General features: G+C 36.9%; 3 protein-coding genes across 3 annotated transcripts in view; 1 reads left to right on the forward strand and 2 right to left on the reverse strand.

Annotated features, from left to right (window-relative positions):
• The window catches only part of LOC123866843 (protocadherin-like wing polarity protein stan), a 179,278-nt gene extending 156,773 nt beyond the window's left edge, over positions 1-22,505 (reverse strand). Inside the window, exons 1-2 of the mRNA XM_045908552.1 lie at positions 22,320-22,505; positions 18,954-18,998 (exon numbers count right to left, since the gene is read on the reverse strand). The gene's annotated coding sequence lies outside the window, so the exon portion shown is untranslated. The remainder of the gene's footprint in view (positions 1-18,953; positions 18,999-22,319) is intronic.
• The window catches only part of LOC123866876 (calcyphosin-like protein), a 45,497-nt gene that overhangs the window by 1,299 nt on the left and 19,517 nt on the right, over positions 1-24,681 (forward strand). The window lies entirely within an intron of this gene.
• Positions 6,814-24,080, reverse strand: LOC123866877 (18S rRNA aminocarboxypropyltransferase). Its single transcript, XM_045908628.1, has 2 exons — positions 23,191-24,080; positions 6,814-6,830 (listed from the first exon to the last, which is right to left on the reverse strand). Exon 1 carries the CDS (start codon positions 23,921-23,923, stop codon positions 23,195-23,197), a length of 729 nt encoding a protein of 242 aa, XP_045764584.1. The 5' UTR covers positions 23,924-24,080; the 3' UTR covers positions 6,814-6,830; positions 23,191-23,194.

Consider the following 24,681-nt stretch of genomic DNA (forward strand, 5'->3'; position numbering starts at 1 on the left):
TGTTGGATCAAGGGTAAGATACAGAAGGCAGTGGTTCTTGAGACGGCACGCATTGTGAGGAGGTTCCTCACTCTGGAGCCCTGACCATTGGCGGCTTGGGTCCAACCCACCCTGTTGCCAGTGGGATCCATTTTATCATATTTTTATAAATAAATGAGAGTAAAAAAAATTGTCAACGTCCATCAAGTCTATTCGTTGTCGTTTTTCATCGTGAATCAATGGGTCACCTTGGCGAGAAGGACAGCATGAAAGATAAGATGGCCGATGACGATTGATTTTCGTAGGTCTGAGCTCAGATGCTCTGGTCTAGTGGAACTTCTCAAGTTAACGCACGGCGGACGGACGGACGGACGGACGGACGGACGGACGGACAGACAGACAGACAGACAACAAAGTGATCCTATAAGGGTTCCGTTTTTCCTTTTGAGGTACGGAACCCTAAAAATCGGCCAAGTGTGAGTCGCACTACAGTACTTACGAAAGAAAGGGAATTGAGTAGCTACCTATCATCGTACAAAAAATAACAATTTTTTTTTTTAATTCTCGATAGCGAATCTCTAAAGATTGGCTGCCGAGTGCCGACTAATGTTGGGAGACGCTGCGGCATCCAACTTGTTGGAGTATCTGTCCATGCATTATGCGTGTAACTTAGTAAGCGGATTGCTTAATTTTCTACCTTTTAGAATAAAATAAAGTCGTAAGTTTGATATTTCTTCATCGTACCGTTTTCCATAAAACGCTGTTGACAAAAAGTTGTGTATTTATAAAAAAAGAGTCGTCCCTAAAAGGGTTATTCAGTTCGTAGGTATTTTACGCATTTGCACGCCCGAATACACGATAAAGCTATCAATATTTACGTCGTAAACGTAGCACCGACAATCCCAAACCGTGAAAAGGGATACATTTGCCTGGAGGCGGGTAACCTCGGCAACATATTCTACTGAATAAATTCCACAAAAAATCCCAAATTCAACCTGTATGCTTATCTGAATAAGAGTCTAAAATTACCACGTCTTTGTGAGGCACACTGTACGGATGAAAAAAAGCCAAAAGTGGAGGTCTAACGCGATATAAATTGCCCTCCCATGCAACCCGATGTTTTACGAGGCAAAAACTTGTAATGCGAAATGCTAGCGACCTTTGGTATTAGGAATTTCGTAAAAACCTATAATTACAGTCTATTCATAGCTCTTACACCCTTTGTAGAAGGTCAAGTGCGAGTCAGACTCGCACACGATGGGTTCCGTACCATCTTACAAAAAATAACATTTTTTAATTTTCATGATGGCCATTTTGAAATTTTTATAATAAAACGGCAACAGAATACACATTCTGTGAAAATTTCAACTCTCTACCTATTATGGTTTATGAGATACAGCCCGCTGACAGGCAGACGTATGGTATCTAGTATCTACCCGTAGATCAGTCAATCAGTCAAAAACCTTTACATTTTATATATATTTTTATAGATAGTAGGTAAAGGAATATAAATTTATAACACCTCTTCATGGCTATCCCGAACAACAAAATTACTCTAAAAGTTTATTAAAAATTGTAATGAGTTATCTGTTAACCACGCCTACTTAATTTAAAGGCTCAGTCAGTTTTTTGTTGGGATCCTTTCCTTACTCACCATCTTCCCGTCTCGAATTAATGACGACCCATGCTTTTTTTCAAAAAAGATCGGATAGTTTGGGCAACTTAATAATACTTCATAGGTCTAAATAAATCAATTTTCACTCTGGAAGGAATGGGTAGGTAGATTATACATTTGATTTTGTTCGAGTCTACAAAATGCTTCTATATGTCTAAATATACAATAATATGTATCAAAATCCCTCAAGAAACATCGGTAGAGACGATAGGCATTTGGATGCAATGAGATCTATTGACAAGTATTGATGGAGCGTGCTTGCCTAGAATATGCCAATTCACTTTTAACTTGGTACCTATATTAAAAGTGAATAGCTGATTAAAAGTGAGAACTGGTGCCTAAAGCGTTCCATATATCTTAGCAGTTCAAATTAGAAACGAAGAAGCCAATCGCTTCGTACCTACGACTGATTAAAAATTTTTTCTATCGATCTTACTTATTCTCACCCATTTAGGATTCATGAATGGTTCTGACTTCACTTGTTAGCATTAATTTAAGATGCGGTACCTAGCCAATTAAGCGTCAAAGGAATTGCTAAATTACGTAAAACAAGATTAGGTGTAGACAATAGAGATTATTATTGGGAAATCTTTGATACACGTCACTTTATATTACCACAATAGGAATACCTAATTGTAATCACGTTAACAACCATGATAAATCATTAACAAGTCAGTGTGATACAGGTGATAGACGAGTGATCACAGACATGCTAGTGATAAATATTTTATTGATCACAAAAAGCAAATCGAGATAAAGTTTGCGAAAGCAAAACGGAAACGAAGAAGTAGCAAAGGTTATATCCAACCATATCTGAAGCAGAAGACAAGTATTTCTAGATATCTCATGGTAGCAGAATTTGTATTGACAGTAAAAAATTTGGTTGATAAATCTATATGAAGATCGGAGTGCCCGAATGAATCATGATTTTCCCATAAACACAAAGTAACGGTTTAGCTATATATCTATTAGCTAGAGGATGCCCGCGACTTCGTCCGGGTGGATTTAGGTTTAAAGATCCCGTGGGAACTGTGTACCCGGTTAAGCTGTTGGGCCGTGAAAAGGTATACAGACAGACAGACACACTTTCGCATTTATAATATTAGTATGGATTATACGCTTTCATACAGTGAGATGATCTTACATCAAACATCTAAGGCTACAAAAACCTTTGATAGATAGCTCAAAGATCCTGCATGAATCATAATTCTCCGCCCGCCCTCCACAAAAACGAATGTCGCAATATTTAATGAAATCACTCAGACATATTTGAAGCGTCCAGATCCAATTCACTGTATGCCAAAACAACGACTAGTGACACTTGTAGCCAGTCGGGTTGAAACGGTTTACAAAACCGGCCAAGTGCAAGTCTGACTCGCGCGCCGAGGGTTCCCACTCGGGTATTTTTCGACATTTGGCACGATAAATCAAAAACTATTATGCTTACAAATAAATAAAAATCTGTTTTAGAATGTACACGTAAAGCTCTTTCATATGATACCCCACTTGGTTTTTAATTTTATTTTTTCATCTACTTACTACTAACATCTAACGCCTGCCAGTGACGTCGAAGCGTCGACGTTTTGTTAGAAGTTCCCTGTCGTAAACTGTGCTACTTATTGATGCTGGAAAAGATAGAAGGTACTACTAACTAACGTGTTTAATTGCTCCAATTCCGTAGTTTTAGATATAAGACTGTTTTCAAAACGCACAACCTAATCTTTGAAATAATAATCCCATTTTAATCTGTTACTTGCCCATTCCGTACACATGCCGTAGGCAGCCGTGCGGCACTTAACGGAATTTAGGTTCGGGCCCATTTCCCAAATACCTATTATACGGAAAGCCTAGGTTTCAAAGGAAATTAGGAGGGTCCATCTCGGTAGGGTGATTCCGTGGGATGAACAGAATGTTTCCATTAATATTAAAGCTGAGCTTAAATAACTTATGAGCAAACGCGGTACTGACTTGCTTGGTTCAACCTACTCTGCATTTCCAATTAGTTTGGTACGGAAACTTTTATCAGTAGAAATAATCAAAAATGATAAAATGTGCGTCTGCCTTGACTTAATTGGCTGCGACTGAATCCTTAATGTGGGTAGCATAAGAAACTCAAAACTGTCAAAGATAATAACCATATCAAAGTCCCTATCGATAACAAAGAGGTAACGATTGGTGGTTCTGAAGTAAAAAATTGATGCACGACCAAGATATTTCAGTTAGTTATAAATGACATTATGAGATGGTGATAACAAAAAGAATAAGCGGAGTTTTTTGTGAACTTTTCAGACCAAGGCGCATTAAGAGCTACGATAACTTTAGTTTTTATCCAATAGGTACAATTTTATCACACTAATATTATAAAGGCGAAAGTTTGTATGTGTGTGTGTGTGTGTGTGTGTGTGTATGTTTGTTACTCCTTTACGCAAAAACTACTGGACGGATTTGGCTTAAATTTAGAATGGAGATAGATAATATCCTGGATTAGCACATAGGCTACTTTTTATCCCGGAAAATCAAAGAGTTCCCACGGAATTTCAAAAAACCTAAATCCACGCGGGCGAAGTCGCGGGCATCGGCTAGTCATCTATACCATCATCAAGAATGATCAGAAAAATATAAATTACTAAATAATGCCCGTAATTTTTAAGAACCGTCTGGGAGCTCTTTGATTTTCTAAGATAAAAAATAGCTTACGTCCGTGTAACAGACACATGGACAGACAGGTAAACAGATACTTTTGCATTTAGATTAGTTTACATTCAAAAGTGTCTGGCATTCAAAAATCATCTTTATTCATACAGACTAATATTTCAATAACAATTTTTGGTTCTGAATCCCAACTATCCCAGCATTCTGTAAAAATTTCAAGAACTTTCGTTCAAAGTTTAGAGGTCTCGCAAAAATCAAGGGAGAACAAAATATATCAACGAAATTTATGCTCATGGGATATCATACGTTTCAGTTTAAATTTAAAGTGCTATAAATTCAGAAAATTTTAATCCCTTTATCGAGCGGACCCTTTGTTGGGGTCCAAACAAGAATTGGGTCGGATTAAGCCTGAGCCTAATTCTATAGAGATTTAAACGTTTGAGATAATGTTGGAAATATCAAACACGTATGCTTCCGTTTTTTTTTTAAATATATGACATGTATATATTATATAATAATCTCGTTTAAATGTTGGGTCATGTAAATGAAAAGTCAGCAAGGAGTGAGATTTGTATAAATCATTTAGGACATCAGGAACTACAGTCTCCATTGCATATTTTTAACCCCCGACCCAAAAAGAGGGGTGTTATAAATTTGACGTGTGTATCTGTGTGTCTGTGTATCTGTCTGTGGCATCGTAGCTCCTTAATTTACATAGCTCCTTAATCGTAGCTTTTTAATTTACACTTGTTAAGACTATAAGTACCTACTGCACGAGAAACTTTTAAACAAGAAAAAATAAATCAGGAATGCTTTAAGATATAGCATTAGCTACAGATTACTACACCACGATGAATAGCACCATAACCACGTTAAAAAGAAAAAATAATATAATTTTTTAACCCTAAGTATTGTAAGGTAAAGACATAGGGTAGGAAGGAAGCACATAGGTACCTTTTCCTAGCAGAACCTTATATAGAAAAATCTACGTTTATACATAGTTTAAAAAAATCAGTCTGTAGCTACCCGAGAGGGCGGTGGTCATCCAAGCGAGACTGCTGCTCTATGCGTAGAACCCTCGCTTACCTCACGAGGGTAAGCGACCTCGCTTACCTCACGAGGGTAAGCGAGGGAGGGTGGAAAGCAGCTGGTCTCGTAATCATTTTAAATATGGGAGAACAAAAAGTAAAAATGCGGGGACTTTTATGAAACAGAGCTTAGGCAACAACGAAGACGTCTATGTCGGCATTCAAATGATGAAATCTGTGATACAGTGCATTGCAAGTCTAGATTTCTTTTGGATAGACTACGATTTTATTAGAGGGAATTGATGATACAGTCTAAGATGAAATGGATTGTTCCCTTGCTGTTTAGTACATAATAATGTAGTCCACGAACTACGATATAATAATGTACTAGCCGATACCCGCGACTTCGCCCGCGTGGATTTAGGTTTTTCGAAATCCCGTGGGAACTCTTTGATTTTCCGGGATAAAAAGTAGCCTATGTGCTAATCCAGGATATTATCTATCTCCATTCCAAATTTCAGCCAAATCCGTCCAGTAGTTTTTGCGTGAAGGAGTAACAAACATACACACACACACACACACACACACAAACACACATACAAACTTTCGCCTTTATAATATTAGTGTGATGTATATATCATTATAGAAAATCTAAAAAAGAAAAATATAACGTAGAAAATAAAAATCATGCTAACCGCAACTATTACAAATTTTATTGGTTCAAGACTCCAGTGTCGTAGTCATTTCCAAAATTGACGCTACCGGAAATCCTCGGTGTGAAGAAAACTCCAACAACCTTCATTAGGTCAAAAGTCAAAACCCTTGTCATTCTAAGAGAAGACTTGTGCTCAATAGTGGGCCGGCGATGAGTTGATAATGACGATGATGATCATGTTTCTTTCTGTCGAACTTTTTATGAAATGACCGACACCTAATGTTCTAGCACTTCTAATTAGTGTAATGCAGTTTAACTTTTCTTCAAAATGGATTTTAACTTTCAGGAAAGTTCACGATTTACTCTCGACTCGACCACGACGGCCAGTCTCCATGGAGATTAGCCAACTGCGCGGGAGATATTATAGTGCACAAGACGTGTGTGCGCAAACACAACTGCACTCGCTATTCTCTCACTCTCATATCCCGATGGGGCGAAAATACGACACGATCGGAGAGAGATTGGGCGCTTGACCGACGGCTATTGCGAATTTCTTAACAGAAACACTAATTTCTAACAATTTTTTGACCCAAACCAGGAACTCTACATCTGCAGTCGAACATGCTAACCACTAAACCAACGAGGGAGATAATTATTGATTTAACATATCCATAAACGACAGATTTAACAAGTGTAAATTAAAAATTTATAACACCCCCGACAAGTAAAGGTAACTAGAAAAGAGCTGATAACTTTCAAACGGCTGAACCAATTTTCTTGGATTATAGCTAAGAACACTCTCGATCAAGCCACCTTTCAAACAAAAAAAACTAAATTAAAATCGGTTCATTAGTTTAGGCGCTACGGTGCCACAGACAGATACAGAGATACACAGACACACAGATACACAGATACACAGATACACACGTCAAACTTATAACACCCCTCTTTTTGGGTCGGGGGTTAACAATAGAAACCTATCCGATTAAATAAGCTATCCGAAGATATGTTTACAGTGGTTTACAGTAACCGAGTTAGAATTATAATCTAAATTTCGGCCCTGTTTGTTAGGAAATTGGGATAATTAACGAGGTAATAAACACAAATCTGTTATAGCATCGGAACAGACTTCATCAGCCTTCACTATATCGAAACGGTCCCTTTGACAATACAAGCGTTGACCCGTGGTTTCACATCACAAACGTATTAGCCCTATGTAGGGTAACCACGTAATGATAATTTATTAAGGGACCTAATAAAAAAGGAACATTTAAAGAGGTTTTTAATACATTTTGTTGTGTAGATACATTTTGTACATAGATTTTACATAGATTTTGTTTATTAATTAACTGTATTTGTATTTTTTCAATTATTTATCAGGAAATATGAGAGTCTACTTTTTAAGTAAATTCATTAAGCTCAGTGCATTAAAATGAAATTAATTCATGAAATGAATTTATTTATGTCATGTAGGACAGCTTGTGCCACTTATGATATGTCAAGACTCTACCATCGGTTCGGAAAGCAATCCTACTGAGAAAAGCCAACATAAAACTCAGTAGCTGCTCTCATAGCTTTTTAGAACTTAAAAAAAACATGAATTTTGTAGGCGAGTATAGCATTTGATAAAATGCATTAGAGTCAGTTAAACCCCCCATATTTCCGAACCATTAATCAATTCATTTACAACTGGGTTCAAATCGAGAGTTAAATGATAACAAATCCTTGATTTACATACGGACATACCTATCCGAGATAAACAATCATGTTGTCACCCTAGGCGTATCAAATGAGTGCATGCAATTACGTACACAAACCTTTTTACATTTACACAATAACAGTCACTATTACTGTTAGAATAGAGGTTACATTGGCGTATTTGACCTTATATGGCCACATTGGGTCGAAGTCATGGTTGCAATTACTGCGGGGAATGTGTCGTTTGGTCGTTGTTGCGTCTATACCATAGATATCTATGGTCTATTTGCTACGTGTTAAAATACCCACTATTCTAGCCCTGTCTCTCTTATTAAAGAGACAATTGGCGAGAAAGAGAGAAAAGCAGAATTTTGATCTTACAGCAAGATGTTAAAAGAAGGAACCTAAGATTGGAACTAGCCATAATATTACCTATGATGATTGATGATATACCTACCAGCACTGTAAGACCTATGCGTAAGGAAGGAACCGGGGGAGCACCGTATTATCATCCAAGAAAATCCCAATCATTATGTGATTAATGGAAGGGATCCATTCCCTACAGCAATGAAGAGTACGAGGAATACAGAGGGAGAACTTAAAATTGCTATCTACTATCTCCTATTTGTGGAAACGCCCGCTAAAATCACACTAATATTATAAAGGAGAAAGTTTGTATGTGTGTGTATGTTTGTTAATCCTTCACGCAAAAACTACTGGACGGATTGGGCTGAAATTTAGAATGGAGATAGATTATACCCTGGATTAGCACATAGGCTAATTTTTATCCCGGAAAATCAAAGAGTTCCCACGGGAATTTCAAAAACCTACATCCACGCGAACGAAGTCGCGGGCATCAGCTAGTAATGAATATTTACGAAAATACCTAATGTGCACTAGAGACAACTAAAGCTAAAGGCACATAATCTATCTATTATTTATTATTAAAAAAAATTAATTGATATTTCATCAAAGGTTAAAAGCAATGTTCAGAGTATTATAAACCAAAATAGCACTGCAATTCCATTTTCTACGTAGTTACTCGAAGTTAAAAATAAATTAAGTACCTAGTTATCTACTAGAGGTTATTAGTTACTGAGTTATTCCAAAATAATAGCTTAATAACAAAGTACATATTAACTAACATTAACATAAAAGTGAACATAGCCTTTGTGCGTGAGAACTCCATTCAACACGTCACAAGCAGCGAAGCTTTACGATTACTTTACATGATATAACTAATACGAACTAAAAGAGCACTAAGATTTTCTAGTTTTAGTAGTATTTTTAGGGTTCCGTACCTCAAAAGAAAAACGGAACCCTTATAGGATCACTTTGTTGTTTGTCCGTAAGTCGTGTCTGTCAAGAAACCTATAGGGTAAGTTTCCCGTTGACCTAGAATCATGGACAGGTAGGCTTGCAGGTAGGTAGGTCTTATAGCACAAGTTAAGGAAAAAAATCCGAAAACCGTGAATTTGTCGTACATCACAAAAAACGTGTTCACGAAAAAATGAATTTACTAAATCACATATAGATGGCGCAGTCCGTTATTAACTGGCATGTTCTACATAAAAGTGTTAGGTCCCACTCGCACTTGACCGGTATTTTGTCTGACTGCAGTTTTTTATCATTATTTATTATTTCGAGAGTTACCAAGGCCTTTAACTGCGATCTCACCCGGTGGATTTACCACCAGGTGGGATCGCAGGGCTCTTGTTCTTGGACCTTTGAGGTCCAAGAACAAGAGACCTGCAATCTCAAAGGTCCAAGAAGACCTATGTCTAGCGGTAGACGTCTATAGATTGACGAAGACAGTGACGAGTATTTTAGAAGTTTGAAAGCTTTTTAACTGAACTTTTAACAACTAATAAATAATTATTACCTCGTCCTTCAGTCTACTTTTTGAGCTCTAGAAAACTTGAAAAATCATTCAAGTACTTCAACATAGCAAAATCCGATTTACCAACAACGAAAATCTGCATAAAAGAGGAACGTCTCCAAATACGAATAGCGTACATACGTAATTAAAAGCCCGCTAACTGAACCAGAACACTGAACAGATCCGCTGAACCAATATTCGAATTCAATGATCGTCGACAGACTAGCCCCTTGTAATCGAATGCTAGACAATCCCTTCTGTACTGTTTTTAATTTAAAATCCAACAAACTGCTAACTGCAAACAAGATATTCTCCAGTCTCTAAGGCCGAGATATAGTGTAACTAGCCACTTTGATTTTGCTCAGACACAATATATTCAATACTAGCGACCCGCCCCGGCTTCGCACGGGTGGACACTACCACGAAAAATCCTATCTATTTTCCGGGATAAAATATAGCCTATACGGATTCGGAAGAATCCCTCTAAGTAATGGTAAAAGAAATTTTGAAATCGGTCCAGTAGTTTTTGAGCCTATTCAATACAAACATACAAAAATACAAAGGTTTCCTCTTTATAATATTAGTATAGATGTACAAGTAGATGATACCCGCGACTTCGTCCTTCGGTTAAGAAAGTCATTGAGGATGATTGAGAAAATAGTCATTGATCAGCCCCCTTTTTAACCCAAACAGAGGAGTGTTGTAAGTTTTGGCGTGTGTATCTGTGTATCTGTCTGTGGCATCGTAGCTCCTAAACTAATGAAGCGATTTTAATTTAGTTTTTTTTGTTTGAAAGGTGGCTTGATCGTGAGTGTTCTTAGCTATAATTCAAGAAAATCAGTTCAGCCGTTTGAAAGTTATCAGCTCTTTTCTAGTTACTGTAACCTTCACTTGTCGGGGGTGTTATAAATTTTTAATTTACACTTGTTGACAAAAAAGTATAGCTTCTAACCGTACACAAAGTAGGTACGGTCTACCTATATTGTGGTGTGGCCGGTGTACGGTGCATCTAACTCTCCACCCCTACGTGGCAACCCTACGCTAAAACTTTTATATTATGAATTTTTCATTCTATAAAGTACAGTTTATATTCAGGGCTGTACTTACACCGCGTATCTTGAAGCGTAAAGATGATGATTTAGGTGCTAAACGAGGTAGGGAAATATGTATATGTGCTGCTTTACATAGAGCAAGTCTAGATACATTCCCATTGCATTTTAGCCTTTATTGCTCGTGCAGCAAGATTCTGATATTAGTATGGAGTGATTTTCTTAGGTTTGCTATTTGTTTCTGATTCTGACATAACTTTGCAGTGAGTTTCTTAGGTTTTCTATTTGTTTTTAGTTTCCTTTATGGTGACTAGTTTTGTTATGAGGTGTGCTTCCAACTCTTTAAATAAAATACAACACGTAGGTATAATATTCTGCAGTATGCTGCTGGCTTAAAATCATTTAATTCATATTTTTAACCGGCTTAAAAAAGGAGGAGGTTCTCAATTCGACTGTATGTTGTTTTTTTTTTTTGTAAGTAATGTCGGTACGATCTACTCATGTGATAGACAATCATCACATGAGTAGATCTTTTATGCCTAGCTACTTTGATAGCTACTAGTAATAAGGAAGAGTGTCAAGAGTGAATAGGCAACTTCTAGGCAAGCGTGCTCCATCTTAGGCTGCATCATCACTTGCTTGCAGGTCTGATTGCAGCCAAGCGCTAGTCTATATAATTAAAAAACAAAAAAAGGAAGCTTTGGTTTATGATATGCTAAACGAGATCAAACCGCTACTTTCATATGTCGGTATGGACTATTGACCTTTTAATAGTCCATACCGTCCATACACGGCTAAAGTATGTTGCACTCAGAATCTTATAGTAAAATAGCTTTTTTTTTTAACTCAGAGTCTAAAGTACAATCGCCTAACTCGGTGATAAAGACGTCGATTTTCATAGTAGGTAAGTAGGTACAATAGTGATAAAAAATCTAAAACTATTTCCATTATGTAACCAGATAATAATTATTCTCAGTGTCTAGTTTTTTATTAAATAGCATGATCAACCCTTAGTATCATCTCCCGCTGATCTTTGATTAAACCTGTATAGAATATATTTACTTCAAAAGGTTTTACAAGCAAGAGATTATGTTTAACAAAAAGGTAAAGCCAGCAGGTGGCCAAAATGCTTTCCCATTAATTGTACAATTAAAATACTCGTTACTAAGTTTACCTAAAACGGATACAAAGCCGAGCAAAGATGGTGTAAAAGTAAATCGAAGGTTCTTGCAGTGACTTGCTGATCATAGAGGCGTAAACGCACTGCTTACCCTAGTTGAAATAGATCAATGTTTCATATTCATTTTGTTAGCTTTTCTAGCTTTTGCCCGCAACTTCGTCCGCCTGGAATTAGGTTCTTAAAAATCCATTATAGCCTAGATAGCTCCTTGTATCCACCTCTACCTGCCTGTAAAAGCCCCTTTCCCCGCCCTTTCTGTCAGAATTTACCCCACTGGGTACTCACTTGTTACTAGAAATAAATGGAAATCTAACTTTGCTGTTGTAGTTGCTGACACTTCACAGTATCTAACTTTATAATATCAGTGTGAAGATGTGATGCGAAAGTGTGTTTCTTTGTTGGTTTATTGGTAGGTTGATTTCCAATCACGCCGCAACGGAGCAACGAATCGGCGTGATTTTTTGCATGGATGTAGTGAAAGACCTGGAGTGTGAGTAGGCTACTTTTTATCCCGGAAAATCAAACAGTTCCCACGGGATTCTAAAAACGTAAATCCATCGTACGAAGTCGCGAACTTTATATATTGATGTTCACACCCTAAAATTATTGTTAATAGACGTTACGTGATACGTCATGTGTTTAGGTCAACTTTCATACAACAAGGGTAAATTAAAAATTTATAACACCCCCGACAAGTGAAGGTTACAGTAACTAGAAAAGCGTTGATAACTTTCAAACGGCTGAACCGATTTATATTAACCGAAACTAAAATATAAAAATCGGTTCATTAGTTTAGGAGCTACGATGCCACAGACAGATATACACACGTCAAACTTATAACACCCCTTTTTTTGGGTCGGGGGTTAAAAACAATAAAATCAAAAACGTCAAATTTCCGTGCCCCCCCGGTCCTCGAACCTTTATGCCCTATACAAAATTTATTATCAAAATCATAACGAATACGGGCACGGGTCACGCGTTAATTACGTTCCGTTACTTCCAGCAGCGGTGGAACTGCTCCCGGTCACGTGTGAAATAACGATATTTTTTGTACTTAATAGCTGCCATTACGGTTTTATTGCGAATGTTACTACAATACCTGCGTTCATTTTGTATTAAGTTTATGTTTGTACGAGTTTCAACGGGTTTGTTATATTTTCTATGTGATTTCACATTGAGTGAATTACCAGTGATAGCTATTCGTAGAATTCGGAGTTCAAATCTCGAGCACACACTTTAGCTATCGGAGTTAAGTGCAGTTTACGTAATTAAATATCACTTGTTTTACCGGTGAAGAAAATAAATCGTGCGGAAACCTACATACCTGAGAGTTCTCCGTACCGTTTTCAATGATGTGTAACAAATGCCAATTCGTAATTGGCCAAAGAAAATCTTCTCATTCTGAGAGGAGACCGTGAGCGTACTTTGACTTTGCTCAGGCATACCCAAGTTACAGTTAAAACGAGACAGAGATTTACGTCAGATATGTAACGCTGTCTCGTTTTAAAAGAGTTTTAAGTCTTATCTAAGTTAAAATGCACTCTATAGATTTCACCCTTAGGTTCCGGCTACACGCTCCATTTTACCTGAGAACTTACCTGCAAAAGCCAGTCCGAGCAGTTAAGTGCGTGCGTGTGAACAGCAAGACGGTATACGGACGATGGGCAGTTCCAAAAACTGCTAAAGATTAGACTTCGCAGATCTGGGTCTCGGGCAGTTAAAACTGCACAGGCAAGACGGAGCGTTACGTATTATCGTCGAAGTATTGAAAATTAGTCATAATTAGTAAAAACACAGCAAATATATTTTTAATAATTAAAATCACAATAATTCTCTAGAACTCATTGGGGATCTATTATTCCTTTCATATTCCTTTCACAATTCATCAGAGTCAAGTGTGTACTCAACCGATATCGTTAGTCATACTCTCAACGTCAACACGATCTGGCGTCCCACGTTGACGGGCTATTCATTATTTCCTACCACCATTTACTATTGGCCATTACAGCACTAGGGTGTAATGTTGCGAGCATAATAGCGTACGTCATAAATTTTCCGGCTAATAAATTCGATGTCTTGACAAATACGCGCGAAATTATTGGAAATGTTATTTCGAAGTTTCGGGATTTCTGAAGTACAGACATAGATACTTTATTGTACACCATCCCGCGCTCTGGTCACTAAATCCGTACACCAAAGGTTGCCTGTAAGAGATTGCTATAGCAATAAGGTCGCCTTTGCCGCATCTAGTGTAGTTGAGCTATATCGGTTAGCCTGGTTCTCCTTCACCATCATCATCATCATGATCAACACATCGCCAGCTCACTATCGAGCACTCGTCTCATCTCAGGGTGAGAAGGGTTTTGGCCATAGTCTACCACGCTGGCCAATTACGAATTGGCAGACTTCACACACCTTCGAGAACTCGCAGGTATGCAGGTTTCCTCCCGATGTTCCCTCACCGTTAAAGCAAGACATAACTCCGAAAAGTTACAGGTGCGTGCCCGGGATCGAACCCCCGACCTCCGATTAAAAGGCGGACGTCCTAACCACTAGGCTATTAGAGCTATACACACTCCCAACTCTGAAGAAGCTATGTAGACTAGTCATTAAGTCTTTAGGATGGGAGGACTGGGGTAATAAAATCGTAGGGACACAGACAAATGAGCTTTTTCTTACCTAAGTTTCATTTATTTGGATTCACTCCCAACATGTTCCCGATTACCTGGAAACTTTTGTTGAAGATTTATTGATGCTACAATTACAGCTATTTATTAGCGTTGGAAGGTAGAATTAAAGATGGGTTGTGATGATGATTATGATGATAACTATCTGAAAGACGTAACACCTACATGCAACCTGCAAAATATCAATTTTTTAACCCAGCGGTTTGAGGTGTTCAGTTTAGATCAGTTTTCTTAAGCATGTACGTTGATATGATAGTCATTTAGTTTGTCCTTCCATATTATTATATTTTTAACCGACTTCGAAAGGAGGAGGTTCAAATTCGTCAGAATCTTTTTTTTCTATTTATTTATAAATAGAGTAAAAGTACGAGCAGTAGTGTCGAGTAACGAGTAGGCACTATAGTATTGCACTAGAGAGAATATTCTAACAATGGAATTGATGCAGAAGCAACTCAAGCCTGAAATCTGAATCAAATATCGAATGAAAAATAAAGGCATGGCAAATATACAAAAAAGTGCTGCACTCGACAATGGAATCCAATTTGTTTAAATCGTGAAAGTTGGCACACAAGAGCTCTGAATGAATCACTAAAAATCGATGGAGCTGAATGCTTGTAAACAAACTTTGAGCGTGAATCTATAGTTGTACTTACTTCGATGATACAGAGAGTTAGTTAACGACGATTTTGAACAGCGGATATCGATAACAGTTAGTTTAAAATCAATGTGCATCTATTTGCGTACAGAAATTAGCACCATTGTCCCAAAACAAGAATTTGGTAAGGTCCCTGCTTCCATACAAATGCAAAACTTTAAAAAATCTGTATGTACTTTTATTACAATAAAAATATAAAGAATATATCATACTAATATTATAATCCTGAAAGTGTATCTGTCTGTCTATCTGCAGCTATTTACGGTCCATCTGTTTAACCGTTTTTGAAAATATTTTGTACAGTGATAGCTTGCATTTCGGGCAAGGCCATTGCCAACTTTTGGCCTCAAAAAATCCAAGAGTTCCCACGGGATTCTTAGAAAAACCTAAATTGACAACGAAGTTGCATCTATTTTGGTACCTACAGAAATAGCTTGCATTCCGAAGACGGACATAGGCTACATAGTCGCTATTAGCATCTAGTAACTAATAAGTAATAAATACGGAACCCTGAAAAGCAAAATTACCATAGTGCATATTATTCCTGACAGCAATAATATAATTTCAACACCCCATGTGGATCCAACCCGGGGATATAAAAGTTTAACGTACGTACAGAGCCATAATTTTCACGAGGTCGTAAAAAGACGCGCTCGCTCCGCCATATTTGCTGTTTTGGCGGGAAAGCCTGGCGGTGCTGTATCATTGTACCCACATGTATAATACACCACAGGGAAAAGATATCGAAAACGGAGTTAAAAATACACCATTTTATTATTATTATTTTAATGCGACATTTTGTTAAATGATCTATACGCTTGCCCAATGCAATTAACTTTATATGTGCGTGATACATACACGAGTCAAATTGTGATTAAGATTTTCAGTCATTCGCCCACTAACCCGTAAGCGTCCACAGCTCAGCATAGGTCTTTCGAGGAGACGCCATCATACTCGTATACGGTTCTTTGCCTTCCTCATCCACGGTATTTCCACATTGCGCGTAAAATAAGCAGTCCCACTCCAGATCGTCTATTAGTGAATTTTGAGTGTAGTATTAAATATACCCCATTGAAAACCTTATAGAGATCTTTCTCTACACGTAGAGTCAGATGCGGACAAATTTATGCAATAGAAAGAGTGTAACTCTGACCTGAGCCAAATTAAAACAATCAATAAATCCTAAATCTAGCTTGCAAGACAAACATTTATAAAGAAAATAATATTTCGTTACTTTAAAATCGCACTAAAAACTTTGTTATTACCGTATTGTTTACCTTAAATTCCCTACGCGATATTTTATAAAGACTTTCTAGTAGGTAAATTAACAACAACAGATAGCAAAGTTTCCATATCAAAGCCGTCTTAGGTGTAATTTAGTTTGAATGTAATTAATATACATGAATATGTATACGTATATTATTGGAATTAGGTACAAGGCTTCTCAATTTGATGGACTATAGAATGTAAGAACATAGAACTTGCTATAACTCGCTAGTAAAAGTTAAATATAAAATGATGACACTATCTATATAAAGATGGATCATCGTTTGGCGTCATTTAAATTTGGTTAAAATCTGGTAAAAATATTTAAAGTACAGGACGCTTCAACGAAAACCTGTAATTCAATAAGTGCAACATTTTACAAAACAGTACGTAGATTCTTCAACTAAGTACTATTTAAGTCAGTTTAGTTAACTATCACAATAAACAGTGGACACAGGAAAACAGATACTCAAGCTAGACACAAAAGGAAATACCTAACATCGTTATTTAAAAAAATTGAAGCCAAAGAGCTCCGTCGATTCATCCGTTTCGACAAGACTATGAATATGAATTTTCACCGCGTACAATCCATTAATCAGCGAATCGGCGAAGTGTCACTAATCAACCTTCCAGACCATTCCAGATTCAATTTTAATAAGGATCAAGCCAGCATTAATATTCCCCGCGGAAATTATTCAAATGCGATTTTGAAATAAAGGATAGTGAGGGGTGGACATGTAGCAGACTCGACTGATGTGACGTTTTATTCAAAACAGCTCATGTTTACATAAATGAGTGTGAGATGACGGGATGGTAATTGAGTTTTACAGCTTATATAGTGTATTTTATATAAAATAGTCTTTTGAGATTTCAGAAAACAGAATTATATTATACAATGATAGAGCTTGGAGTTTCACAGGTTGATCAAATCAGAATTAAGGAGGAGATCCGTAGAAGAACCATAGCTCAGAGGGTTGCGAAGGTGAAGTGGCAATGAGCAAGGAACATGATTTGAAAAACCTAAAGATGTTGGGGTCTCAACTCTCAAGGTGCTAAAATTAGGACTCGCACCGGAAGCCGCAGCGTTGGTAAACTCCTAGGTAGGTTGGTAAGGTCTTAGGTAGGTGGGCAGACGACATCAGACAATGACGCAAGAACGTGGCATGTGGAAGACCCTACAAGAGTCTTATGTCTAGATCCCATATTATGATGATAATATTATGGGATCGATCAACTCACTACCAAAGTCATTAAAACGCTTAAATCAAGAGAATTACTGAGGCGTTCTAACAAAGGTAGGTTAGATAATTTCTGAGAATCGAGAAAGATTTATCAAATTGGTTAGAATGATTATTACAAAAATGAAATCAAACTCTCAACTAACTCGTAGAGTAATAATTCTTAGCAATAAGTATACTTATTTTTGAAAAAAAAAACAGGAAAAGTAGTTTTAAGGGATAGATAATAATAAAATTAGATTATGATAACTATCAGAACGCTTTTTCTCAAATAAGAGTACCTATAACCGCTCTCATAGCATCTAAATATTTAGCAAATATTCTAGGGACTGAGCTTCGGTAGCTCAAAAGCCATATGATTCTTATAACTTAATATTACTTAAAATAGAATTTTATGATAAAAATATTGCAAGAAGTTCTGTCTAACGCCATTCGTTATACCACTTCCCCTCTGACGAAGTTTGCGAGAGTTCTTTTGACGTGATTCGTTTGAATAACCGACAGCACCTTGTCAACTGCGGGGGAGGCTGAATTGGGGCATTTTGTATCATCTCTCGGGGGACTTTTTAAAACTTGATCTTTAGAAAGGTAATCATTTCTCAGCCTATTCAAAAAAGGAGGACGTTCTCAATTTGGGGCGCTGTTTGTTGTTTTTGATCCTTGCCATCAAATCTCAGTCCAATGTCTCAACCAATTTAATATAATCATTAATTTTAATAACTAAAAATTTAAAGACCCCCGACACAAAAACTATAAGAAAACTAGAGAGCTGATAACTTTCAAATGGCTGAACCGATTTTCTTTATAGCTAGGAACACTCTCGATCAAGCCACCTTTCAAACAAAAAAAAAACTCAATTAAAATCGGTTCATTCGTTTAGGAGACACGTCAAACTTATAACACCCCTCTTTTTGGGTCGGGGGTTAAATATGTAATTTGTAATGTTGGCAGTGTTGGCACCGTATAAATCTGGTGAGGACCTTCTGAGACGAACGCAACTTCAAAAGACAGCATCATAACCAAATATGAAGTTATGGATGCAAACAAAGATAACCAAAAGTTTATATGCTTTGGGTGGTAACTGGTGACTAGCCCCGGCCGAAGCCCCTTTAGTTTTAAATAATAAATAAAAATTTACTCTGCTGATAATAATAATTGAAAGTACCTACTATAGAATACTTACTACTTACTATATGTATAGTCTCTAACGATAGAAGCGATAACTTTAGTGGTTTTACATAAAATACAAATGCTTCATTTTATATCAAGATCGAATTCAGTAGTTATCAAGATGAAAATAAAAATAACGTACCTTGAATTAGAACTCAGCACAAGAGTCTATATGCGTTCAAGAAATCTGTAAAGAAAAACCTTCGTTACAGTAGGTATCAAAATATAAGATAATTGATCTAACAGTGTGTGAGTGAGTAGGTCTGAAGACAAGTAATAATAAAATACGTTGTCGGCAGGCTAATTTTAACTTTGTTAAGTTCAGTTAACTTAAAACGAAATTAGTTAAGAGAGGTCTCTCCGTCACTCGCTTCATACAAACGTAGTTCCAATTTCATTTGAATATTAAGCAACCAAAGTCCATGAAATTTTGCAGACATATTCTAGAAACTTAGATTCGTCTCTGAATCTGTCTTGATCTAACTACCTATTCCGTTCTGTCATGTTTCTCTCAGAAAGAAGCGGGCTAATCTGGAAGAGTTATAGGCAGTTCTATGTATTTAACCCTAATCGGTTTATGTGTAGCATCATACTTGAACGCTAAATCGTTTAATCATGCAGCTTAGTAATATAAAATAAATAAATAAAATAAAATAAATAAATAAAATATGCAAAATTTGAAAAAAAAAAACTTTAAATTTGATGTGAGAAAGATGGTTTGAGGAGAAAAGTCAACGTCCGAAAACAGAAATGGCCGATAGGTCAAAAACACAATATTATTCGGGTCCAAAAGCCCAGATCAATATTGAGTGCATGCGGTACCGCGTACTGAGGGTACAAGCGGTACGTGCAAGGGTCCTCCCCTCTGAGTCATAAAGAGGGTGCCACCCTCTCACTTTTGAGGGTTTGGTCGATATGGTTTCTCTTTTGTTTTCGCACTTCAAACTAGCTGCGTCTCCTTCTAATTTATAAAATAGTGCGTTGAATATTTAAATCCATTTGATAATGACCAAGGATTCGGAGTAGTTTTATCTTATACTATAAATCCGAATCATTGGTCATTATCAAAAAACTAGACTTGCAACGAATAGTATATTCGGCAGTATACCGAATACCGAATATTCGGCGAGGCCCCTGACCGAATAGCCGAATATTCGGCAAAAGTATTCGGCCGGATTTTAGCGCCAAAAACTTGTACAGACGTGATTGTTTCGCGCTCCTTTGTTTTGTTCTAATGTACTCATCGCTCTGAAGTTGGGATGGTCTACGAGAAAAAAAGAAGTTAACTACTTCCTAAAAATGCAGAAAAGTTAATCTTTTTGCACCATAACCTTCCCCTTCTAAATTTAGATTATGAAAATAATTCAAATGCATAGAAAAATTCTTAACTTGTTTAATACAGAAAATGATTAAATTATGTACCTGTTTTATGTAGCAATGACTACTTAATAAATGATTATAAAAGAAATGAGAACCTTACCCTTCTAAATTTTGATTACCACAATAATTCAAATACATAGAATCCTCCATTTTTCCAATTCAGAAGATGATTATGTACCTGTGTTATACACCAATGACTACTTAAATGAATATAACAGAAATGAAAATATGAATATATACGTAATCAATCGATTTTAATTTTTCATTTTACCAATTATTTCTCTACGATAAAATATATTATTTAAGTATTCGGTATTCGGCCGAATAATATTATGTAGATATTCGGTATTCGGCCGAATATAATAAAAGCAGCCGAATAGGCCGAATACCGAATAGTAACCGAATATTCGTTGCAAGTCTACAAAAAACTCAACTCACGGGTCTGTCCGCGAAATTCAAATTTAATATGGTTTTTCGCAATTTGTAAACTAATACGACAAAGTAGGCTTATGGCATTTTAATTCCACTAATGGCAGTATCATCCTCACAAGTTTACATAAAAATCTTTACTTGAAAGGGCTCACTTTAAGAAATTAGTTATAGTAGGTATCGACTAATTTTTGAGTAACTCGTGTTTGTCGTATTAATTTACAAATTGCGAAAAACCAAATTTTTGAATTTCGGTTAGACCCGCTTAGTGCGCCTTAAACTCACCGTGGGCGTTGGCCCTAAGCTCTAAGGCATCATCTCCACAGGCTAAGGAATCGCGACGAGTCCGAGTTCCGACCATCGGTGATAGAATTGCCCGGTGGACATTGGTCTATAAGATTGAAATCTATAGACCGCACTTTGACTTTGCTTAGACTTAAGTTTCAGTCAGAACGAGACAGATTTTTCCACAGGCAGATATAATGCTGTCTCGTTTTAACAGTGTCTTAAGCACAGGCAAAGTGCGCTCTATAGATCTCAGCCTAATTGCATTCTTCATGTACCTCTACAATTGCACTTACTTTGAATAAATGATTTTGACTTTGACTTTGATGGCGCGGTGAGACTGTCGCCGCGATTCTCTCGTCCGTGGAGATGGCGCCTAAATAATAAAGGTTCTTACCGATCAGTAACAAATACACAACACTCTGGCCTACACATAACGTGTAGAGTCCTCAGCTAATCCATCTCGACGGCTTAGCTGCTCTCTAACATGCCTAGATATCGTCTCCATAAGAGAAAATCACAAAAATTTCTTCCTAATCTTTGCCGCCAAATTACGCAATTCAAGTTGTTGTCAAGATGTCAAATTTCAAACATGGTCATCTTTATTTTGGCACTTGAATAAAAAAGTGCCATGCATTGAATTTATAGTTCTTCACATTTTATGAACATCATGATTTAATAGCTACTCACCGGCGGTTTATTGTTAGTTTGTTGTTAGTTGTTTACCATCATCATCATAATCATAATCAAGTCATCGCCGGCCCACTACTGAGCACGGATCTCGTCTCAGAATGAACAAGGTTTAAGCCATAGTTTGCCACACTGGCCCAGTGCGGAGTGGCAGACTTCACACACCTTTGGGAACATTATCGAGAACTCTCAGGCCTACAGGTTTCCTCAAAGTTGCGATGTTTTCCTTCACCGATAAAGCAATATTTGGTATCTACCTATTTAATTGTTTGAAACACACATAGCTCCAAAAAGTTATAGGTGCTAACCCGTCGGCAACGAACCTCCGACCTCCTGAAAATAAGGCCGACCAACAATGTTCCAACCACTAGGGAATCACCGCTTACCTGACTGTTTAGCATAGACATACCTAAAGCACACTCGTCCTTTATTCAAAGTGCGGTATTTCCATCTTAAGTTAATGACGGCATCATCACTTACCACCAAGTATGCCCGCACTTCGCCGATAAGCACAAAACAAACTTATCGATAAAACTTGAAAAATGTTATGATTTTAATTGGGCTTACTATTTAGAATATTAGGATAAAAATGGCTCTAGATAAGTATCGTAAACCTATCAGGAAAGTCAAAGTTATTTATTCATCGTAGAGGTTAGTGACTCGTAACTCTTGTAAGACACCTGCGTGACAGGTTGCATAAAAGTAAAGCCTCCAAATAACTCACCGAAAAAGTTTCAAAGTTTATTCCGTACAGTGTTCGACACGATACACACACAGATAAACACTGCACTGTTATCTCACCACAAATACACTTGAAAAGTAAGTCATAAATAAGTTATCTCGCGAGTTAAAACGAAACTCGGGACGGGAAAGTCTAAACCAACGCTCGAGTGGCCGAAACAAACCAAACTGGCGAACTAACGGACAAAGTTCCAACTTGCGTTTCGAAAGCTCCTATGAACTTGTTCACAATATCGTCACATAGAATAACAAAATAACGCTAGCGCCATCTAGTAACAGTTTAAACAACTCGTGTTGAATCTAACCTGTACTAGATGGCGCAAGTTTCGATAGTTAAATAGTTCTGCCATCTCTCAAAAGATGGCACTAAAAATTTATGTCTGAATTTCAAGGTTTAAGAAGTTCTACTATCTCTCAGAAGATGGCGGTGTAACCAAGATTAGTTTTTAAAATATATTTAACTAGAGGATGCCCGCGAATTCGTCCACGTGGATTTAGGTTTTTAACTGTTTGATTTTCCGGGATAAAAAGTTGCCTATGTCAATTACAGAGAAGCAAGCTACCTCGGCACCAAATTTCATACGTATCGGTTAAGCTGATGGGTTTTTAGGAATTTGAATTTTTTAGGTGAAAGCAGCAGGTTAACTGTTGAAGAAAGATAGGATATCTTACGCTTTTAACAGTGCTTCATTTTTTCATGTATAAGCTGTTAATTAAGAATTGAAGAATTAAGTCTCTATTAATAATAATAATACATACAACAAAAGAAACATATAAATTGTTGCACATTTACTACATTTATTTCAATTACAATAAAAACATTAAATACAATATTAAATACTTAAAAATGTAAAACACTTATTTACTTGATTCACTCTCTGTTTCAGAGTCACTAGATGGCCACATGTTTCTTGTATCTTTTTCATTTCCTACTGACTCCAAATATTTAGTCTGCGCTTCAAGAACACTTTTACTATCTGTACAACTTGCATACATATCTAACGCTTCAGAATTGAGTTCTAGAAACGAATGTCCCCATGAAAACTTTGATAAATAAAATTTTGCTTCCTTTTTATGTTCTGTGATATACATAGCTGCCGCTAAAGCTTCAACGCAGCTGAGCTGGTATGGTTTTCCGTAGTTTATGGGATTTGCTGCAACCAGAAATGGTAGCAATCTAGGATGAGGTGACTTCATTCGACCAAATGGTGTCTCATCAATTTTAGCCCAAGAACAATCAATGACAGCCAAACCATACTTTTCTATAATATCTTTATCGTTTGGGCTGACACACTGTGTTCCTACCGGTGATAAAACAAGTCCTTGAAACTTCTGACCGAGTTTCAAATTCTTTATGAGGTTATGCCTTAAAAGTTTTCTGCCGGAGCATTTCTTTGGGTCGCAATGGTTTAAATCCCACATGCTTACCACAAAAGTGGCTTCCACGCCTTCATCATCAGAATCTGTACTAGCTCCGCTCTCCTCCGATGATTGAACACTCAAATCTTCAAGTCTTTCTGCATAGTTTTTCTCAACGTGTTGGTTGTTGGAATGTTTCCCTCGGGCACTCTTTTTTCCGGGTGCCATTGCACAATTCACAGGTTAATTATTAATATCAGATTATTACCTTGCTAAACATATTAGTAGCTAATAAAGAAACAAGTCACGCGAGTTATTATTTTAGTCAAGAGACAGAAATGAGAAAATAAACAAAACCAAAACAAAATTGCTTACAGTACAATACAGTGTTACCATTTACAATTTAGGTTTTGCCCTTGTTTCCACTGACTAGTTTGAAGTTGGAAGTTTCCTATTATATCACCCTAAAAAAAATTCAAAAGGAGAAATATCTAATTTTGCTTGTACTACTTAGCTAGGTGGTAGGAACTCTGGTTACTTGTATTATTACTTTATAATTTTGTTTTTTTTTTTTATATTGTTATAAAAATGATGAAAGTTATTAATGACATTACTTAGTTACATTGTAACTACTGATGTTGTCTGGCCTCCATAGAGATTATTTGCAGAGACTGGCCTCTAGTCCAAGCTCCCAACTGATAAGGTACCTTTATTTCGTTGGTGTTAGGTACTCAAGTAATTAGTATCCCCTATTAATTTATGTTACTGAACTTTATCCAGTTTCCACCTTGCATCTTTACCAAGCCGTAAAAGACTATTGTTGCGCGATGCAGTGAAAAAAATGTAATAATTGTTAGTCTCTAATATTAGTCGTTTCGCTTAAAATAGGGCAATATCCCTGAAAGTGGAAACACTGATACATTGTGTCACAGAGTGGCACAGTAACATTGACATTGATGTTAAAGATTGACATTTGATAATATACT

This window comes from Maniola jurtina, chromosome 7 (genome assembly GCF_905333055.1).
Source record: "Maniola jurtina chromosome 7, ilManJurt1.1, whole genome shotgun sequence".
In the NCBI taxonomy this organism is placed as follows: Eukaryota; Metazoa; Arthropoda; class Insecta; order Lepidoptera; family Nymphalidae; genus Maniola; species Maniola jurtina.

Excerpts from the sequence above, each read along its gene's own strand:
- LOC123866877 (XM_045908628.1), bottom strand. The coding sequence starts at position 23,923 with ATGGCACCCGGAAAAAAGAGTGCCCGAGGGAAACATTCCAACAACCAA.